Source organism: Denticeps clupeoides, chromosome 19 (genome assembly GCF_900700375.1).
Source record: "Denticeps clupeoides chromosome 19, fDenClu1.1, whole genome shotgun sequence".
In the NCBI taxonomy this organism is placed as follows: Eukaryota; Metazoa; Chordata; class Actinopteri; order Clupeiformes; family Denticipitidae; genus Denticeps; species Denticeps clupeoides.
In genome coordinates, this window is record NC_041725.1 from 6719794 (window position 1) to 6726694 (window position 6901).

General features: G+C 46.9%; 1 protein-coding gene across 1 annotated transcript; it reads left to right on the top strand.

Moving 5' to 3' along the window:
* Nucleotides 1-449: 449 nt before the first annotated feature.
* gfm1 (G elongation factor, mitochondrial 1) lies at nucleotides 450-6251 on the top strand. The gene is made up of 18 exons (XM_028962103.1): nucleotides 450-616; nucleotides 695-850; nucleotides 1264-1396; nucleotides 1469-1673; nucleotides 1752-1868; nucleotides 1944-2094; nucleotides 2170-2324; nucleotides 2516-2600; nucleotides 2677-2814; nucleotides 2991-3092; nucleotides 3195-3251; nucleotides 3406-3543; nucleotides 3632-3714; nucleotides 3863-4025; nucleotides 4662-4806; nucleotides 5006-5166; nucleotides 5599-5652; nucleotides 5783-6251. The coding sequence occupies exons 1-18, from the start codon at nucleotides 542-544 to the stop codon at nucleotides 5912-5914; spliced, it is 2250 nt and encodes a 749-aa protein (XP_028817936.1). The 5' UTR covers nucleotides 450-541; the 3' UTR covers nucleotides 5915-6251.
* Nucleotides 6252-6901: the final 650 nt, after the last annotated feature.

Consider the following 6901-nt stretch of genomic DNA (forward strand, 5'->3'; position numbering starts at 1 on the left):
TTGTACTAAGAACGCAAAAACAATGCATTGGCAAACTACGTCTTACACATACACGAGGTTACAATAATCATACTTTTAGTACGTACCGGCGATGCAACCTGAAACACAAGATGCATGCAGTATTTCTTCTAGAAAGGTCAACCTCCGTTCAATCAAGTTTTATAAATAAGAACTTCTTGACGTTGCAATACCCACTTCGAACACTAGATGACACTAAAAACACACACACACACACACACACACACACACACACACACACACACACACAAGAAATAAATTACAAGGAACTTCACTAAAACAACGATTCCCAACCTTTGGTCATAACAGAACAGTGTCGTTTTATAAGCCACGTATCGCGAATTAAAGAAAGACCCCACGCTGAACATTCCCTCCCCAGCAGGAGGGGGCGCTATAGTGAAAACGCGCGTTTCGAGACGTGTCCCCTCTGGCGCGCCGTATCCAACAACGACAGATTCGCAGGCGGCCGGCAGCGGCGTGACATTCAGAATTTGACACCTGGCGCCCCGGCCACCGAGCCACCATGCGAGTCCTGAAAGCGGGCTTGACCCTCGGTCGCCGTCACCTGAGGAAAAGCGGAGGTTTGACAGTAAAGCAGGTCGGTGGCGGAGTCGCCGCGTCGTTTGCGCGCTGCTGTCCGTGTCCGAGTTGAAACGTGCCGCTTCTGTCGCCCCAGGTCGTGTTGGCCAGCCGCCGTCCGTGCTCCTCCTCCGGCTTCATCCCGAACGAGAGGATCCGCAACATCGGCATCTCGGCGCACATCGACTCGGGGAAGACGACGCTGACGGAGCGCGTCCTGTACTACACCGGCCGCATCGCGGAGATGCACGAGGTGAGATGCTGCGGGACGACCTGTCTCCAGACCACCTGTCACCACCACAGACCGTCACCAACCCTGCTTACTACCACCGTGTCCCTGAGCACGGTGTCCCTGTAACTACATTCACAGCATTTACCAGACGCCCTTATCCAGAGCGACTTACAATCCCCCCTGGAGACACTCAGGGTTACGTGTCTTGCTCAGGGACACGATGGTAGTAAGTGGGGTTTGAACCTACCACCCTAATACTACTACTGATTGTAAGTTGCTCTGGATAAGGGCGTCCCACAGTTTTTTTGTTGTGTGGAGTTTTTCCTTGTGTGTGGGGGGTGTCAACTGTAGGGTCTGTTAAAGCCCATTGAGACACACCATATGTGATTATGGGCCATATAAGAAGTACATGTTGCTGATGTTGTTGTTGAAAGGTGAAGGGCAAGGATGGGGTTGGGGCCATCATGGATTCCATGGAGCTGGAGAGGCAGAGGGGCATCACCATCCAATCAGCTGCCACCTACACCATGTGGAAACAGCACAACATCAACATCATCGATACACCAGGTGCGACCTGTCTGCTCCAAACCTCCCTGTCTTCCAGCTTTCCTTACCACTGAGGTCCCCCCCCCCCCCCAGGTCACGTGGACTTCACCATCGAGGTGGAGCGCTCCCTGCGGGTGCTGGACGGCGCCGTCTTGGTGCTGTGCTCGGTGGGCGGGGTGCAGTGCCAGACCATGACGGTGAACAGGCAGATGAAGCGCTACAACGTGCCCTTCCTCACCTTCATCAACAAACTGGACCGCATGGGGGCGAACCCGGCGAGGGCCCTGCAGCAGATGAGGTGAGCTGCGCCGCGAACGCGAGAAGCTTTACTTTCAGCCCGTTACCGACCCACTGTGGATTTTATTTTGGGGTTTAGAACTAAACTGAACCACAATGCTGCTTTCATCAACATCCCCATCGGCCTGGAGGGGAACATGCAGGGCATCGTGGACCTCATCGAGGAGCGCAGCATCTACTTCGATGGTCCGTTTGGGTAAGGAGAAATGATGCAACGTGATGAAATGATGATGATGATGATGATGATTTGGTCCGCTGCTTCACCGCGTAGGCAGAACATCCGCGTGGATGAGATCCCTGCTGGGATGCGAGCAGAGGCAGCCGACCGCAGGCAGGAGATGGTGGAGTGTGTGGCCAATGCTGATGAGGTCCTGGGAGAGATGTTTCTGGAAGAGAAGATTCCCACAGTGGCAGATCTGAAGGTCTTTTTTTTTAAAATAAATTTGGATGCACGTTTGTTGCCCTTTAAAACTGAAACCGTGTCCAACTTCGTTTAGGCTGCAGTTCGCCGGGCGACGATCCAGCGCTGCTTCACCCCCGTCCTGGTGGGCAGTGCCCTGAAGAACAAAGGGGTGCAGCCCCTCCTGGACGCTGTGCTGCAGTATTTACCCAACCCCACCGAGGTCAACAACTACGCCATCCTCAACAAAGAGTGTGTATGACGTCCCTGTAAACTACTGTTCTGCTTGACTAGGGTGGTAGTGGCCTAGTGTTATTGTGTCCCTGAGCAGGACACTTAGCCCTGAGTGTCTCCAGGGGAGGACCGTCCCTGTAACTACTGACTGTAAGACGCTCTGGGTAAGGGCGTCTGTTAAATACCGTAAATGTAAATGTCTACATTAGGGACTCAGATGATGTCACCAAGGTCCTGATGGATCCCACCAGAGACGCTACGCACCCATTCGTAGGTCTGGCCTTCAAACTTGAGGTGAGCCGATGCCTCCCGCTGCCCTAGAGCAGCTCATACGAACATTTTCCAATACCTCTCACCAATGCGGTTATAGGCGGGGCGGTTTGGTCAACTGACCTACGTGCGAGTGTACCAGGGCTGTCTCCGGAAATCCGACTACATCTACAACACGCGCACAGGGAAGAAGGTCAGAGTTCAGCGTCTTGTGCGTCTTCATGCTGACCAGATGGAGGTATGTGAGATAAAACACGTGCATCTATCACACAACTTGGTTTTGTCCAGAAACATGTCCGTGTCCAATGCATGTCACGTCCAGAATCCGTTTATGACTTTAAAATAAATAATTTGGATATTATATTGTAAATGTTGAAATTGAAACCTGCTTGAATATCACATTTCATGTGTCAGGATGTGGAGGAGGCTTATGCAGGGGACATCTGTGCCCTGTTTGGGATTGACTGTGCCAGTGGGGACACCTTCACTGCCCAGTCAAATGCCAACCTCTCCATGGTGAGTTATGGGCCATCAACCCAAATGTACATTTCAGAATAACCAATTTTTTATGATTTAAAAAAAAAAAAAGTTTAATTAAAATTTGATTTGGATTCATAGGAGTCCATTCACGTTCCTGAGCCAGTTATCTCAATGGCCATTAAACCTTCAAACAAGGTAAGAACTTTTAAATGCTGCAGGGTCAGAAGGAACATTATTAATAATGTAGCCTGGGTTCCAGACTCATAACTGACCTGTACCGAACTTGAACATGGGCTGTGCGGTGTTTGTAGTTCACTAATGAACGTCTTCTTCTCCTCCAAACGCTCAGAACGATGCTGATAAATTCTCCAAAGGCATTAACCGCTTCACACGTGAGGACCCCACCTTCAGGGTGCACTATGACCCCGAGAGCAGGGAGACCATCATCTCCGGCATGGGAGAGCTGCACCTGGAGATCTACTCTCAGGTATGGTTAACTGGCGTAATATTGTGTAATTGTATGGTGCGATGGGGCAGTAACGTGTTATTGGAATGGAATGTTTGTGTGTGTGCAGAGGATGGAGAGAGAATACAACTGCTCCTGTGTGATGGGCAAACCTAAAGTGGCTTTCAGAGAGACTGTTACAAGTGCTGTGCCGTAAGTGTACTGTGTATACACACTAAAACACACACTCACAGCTCCTGTGACTAATCATGTGCAGTTATACCATGTCATAATGTCATAATGTATATGGTGGGGATTTTACTCTGGTCTAATGTATTTTTTTTGTCATTGCTTGCTGTAGATTTGACTTCACCCACAAAAAACAGTCTGGAGGCTCTGGACAGTATGGCAAAGTCATAGGCGTTCTGGAGCCTCTGGACCCTGAGAGCTACACCAAACTGGAGTTTGATGACCAGACCATTGGCACCAACATACCCAAATCATTTGTGCCTGCTGTGGAGAAGGTAAACGCTTTATCTACAGTTCTGATCCATACTTTACTTTACTTTACTTTATTTAGCAGACACTTTTATCCAAAGCGACTTACAATAGGAAGACACCAGCAATTCTCGTTCGATTTCTATAGAATATCGAGTTTACAAACTAAGAGCCCTGATAAGGCTTAGACTTGTCATTGAAGAGCATGCTCGGAGATTGTTGGGTGCTAGACTAAGAAAAATTATAATGTATTTATACATTTTGTATTTGTTTGTGCAATGTGTACGCATGTGCGTGTGTAAGTGTTAGATTTGTCTGTAATATTTTTGGAATAAGAGGGTTTTCACCTTCTTCTTAAAAGTGGTGATAGTCTCGGCTAGTCGTGTGGAGGAGGGCAGGTTGTTCCACCAGCCAGGGACAACAACAACGGAGAACAGACATGATTGGAATCGGAGACCCCGTGAAGAAGGAATTTTTAGTCTCCTTTCGTTTGCCGATCTGAGAGAGCGTGCAGGAGTGTAGCTAGGTAGTAGTGTGTTGATGTAGGAGGGCGCAGTTCCATTTACAGCCCTGTAGGCAGCATCAAGGATTTGAACTCAGGATTTTGATACTCATTCGTGCTCAGAGTGCCACACTCCTCTTTCTCTCTTACTCCCTTGCAGGGTTTCCGGGAGGCCTGTGAAAAGGGCCCTCTGACAGGTCACAAGATATCTGGGGTGCGCTTTGTGCTGGATGATGGGGCGCACCACATGGTGGACTCCAACGAAGTCTCCTTCATCCGTGCTGGAGAGGGTGCTTTAAAGCAAGGTGACCATCCTTCAACCTTTAGCCGCCTCCCTGAATTTCTTGTGGGACTTCACATCAGGCTTTGTTGCAAATCTCAAGTGGTGCTACATGTAACATTTAAACAACGTTACAGACTGACATAAAGTGCGCAATGTGTGCAACATCGACAAACCTAGCTACATAACTTCTCAGTTCTGAATTGCTAAAATGTTCTTTTCAGCTATGGAGAACGCCAACGTAGTAATTCTGGAACCGATTATGTCAGTGGAGATCGTCGCCCCCAATGAATTCCAGGGAGTTGTCATTGCCGGGGTCAACCGCCGCCATGGTGTCATTACCGGGCAGGATGGAGCCGAAGGTTACTTTACTCTGTATGCTGATGTGAGTCCTTTTTTTCCAGATAATTTCACATGGATGTTATTAAAGTGAAGTGATTGTCACATGTGATACACAGCAGCACAGCACACGGTGCACACAGTGTTCTCTGCATTAATCCCATCACCCTGAGTGAGCAGTGGGCAGCCATGACAGGCACCCGGGGAGCAGTGTGTGGGGACGGTGCTTTGCTCAGTAGCACCTTGGTGGCAACCTCCTGATTACGGAGCCACTTCCTTAACCTCTAGGCCACCACTGCCCCAAAAATAAATTATAAATATAGAATAATATAATATAGTGTACAAGTGTCATTTTTAAAAAGTTTAAAAAGTGAAAATTAAAAAAGTTATGAAATTTCTTTTGTGAAAGTGTGTAAGAGCCCTACATTTTAAGCTTGAAGTTGATTGTGATGTTGAAAACGACTGCTTTTATTTTCAGATTCCTCTGAATGACATGTTTGGATACTCTACAGAGTTGCGGTCTGGTACAGAGGTGAACGAATGTCTGATTCGAACATCAATCACACGAAAATCACACGAATTCTTAGAAGGTCTGCATACAATTTTTTTTTTTTTTTTCCATTATTCATTTTGTTCTTTGCTGTGTACTCTGCGGTTTTTAGGGAAAGGGGGAGTACACTATGGATTACAGCAGATACCAGCCCTGCCTACCTGCTGTGCAGGAAGAGCTTGTCAACAAATACCTGGAGTCTACGGGACAACTGCCAGCCAAGAAGGGGAAATGGAAGAACTGAAGTGGATGGATACACACCCACTCTTACGGATTCTATCCATAAATTGCAACATACTTGATCCCACAAAGGACGGTGTAATAAGTTTTCCAGCGTGTGGACTTGAAGACCAAACTGAACCTGTCTTGGAACAGACACTGCTGTTAAAAGGATGTTGACTGGGAGATACTGCAGTCATGCAGCTTATGTACTGTGTACAGCATTTATTGCTTATGTTACTCTATAAAAAAAAAAAAAAAAAAAACTTAATCTGTGTCATGGTTTGATGAATGTCTATGGGTTCAGTTTTTCCAGACGAAAAACAGGCTTTACTGAAGACAAATAAAGAAACACAATACAACCCGATGGCATTTTTGGAGAACACACGATGGAACTGTCTGGTGAATGACCAGGTCAGACATTTGAAAGGAGATTTGTGATGAGTTGTAATAGGATCTTTGACATTGGAGCACTATGCCATCAGGACTTGATGAATTGACATCCTTAAAGTTCACTCTTGTGTGGATCCTTGACATTCACAAATGTCCATCACTTTGAGATATTTTAATGGATTTGTGTATTCTTGCCAATCATTTGCAGTTGTGTTTGAAAAAGAAGAACGATGATTCAGGAAAAAGTTTTCAGGGAATTTTTATTATTCACGTTTCATCTGTCTTTTAACCAGATACCGAGTGCCATGCCCAGTTGCCCATTGTTTTTAAATGATCAACCAGCCAAAAACAAGCCATGGCACTCAGTCTCTTGAGCAGAAAAATCATATATGTGTGTCTTTACAAACCTCTTATTTGCAGAGTACATGAGTCCAGTCCAGTTTATTGTTCAGATGAACACCAAGGTAACTGTGGCTCTCCACAGCCTCAATGTCCAGACCCTGGTTGCCCAGTGATTTTCCAGTGTTTATCTGGAGTTAGTTCTGCTGGCACCAGTCCACAATGTTCTGGGCCACTTCTCTATTCGCTTTGTTGTCATCAGTGAACAATTCAATAAAAT

Bases quoted from the DNA above. Each gene is read 5' to 3' on its own strand.
- gfm1 (XM_028962103.1), top strand. From the start codon at position 542: ATGCGAGTCCTGAAAGCGGGCTTGACCCTCGGTCGCCGTCACCTGAGG. The intron at 1,674-1,751 runs GTGAGCTGCGCC...TTTGGGGTTTAG, and splicing joins AGGGCCCTGCAGCAGATGAG to AACTAAACTGAACCACAATG. The intron at 2,325-2,515 runs GTGTGTATGACG...TGTCTACATTAG, and splicing joins TACGCCATCCTCAACAAAGA to GGACTCAGATGATGTCACCA.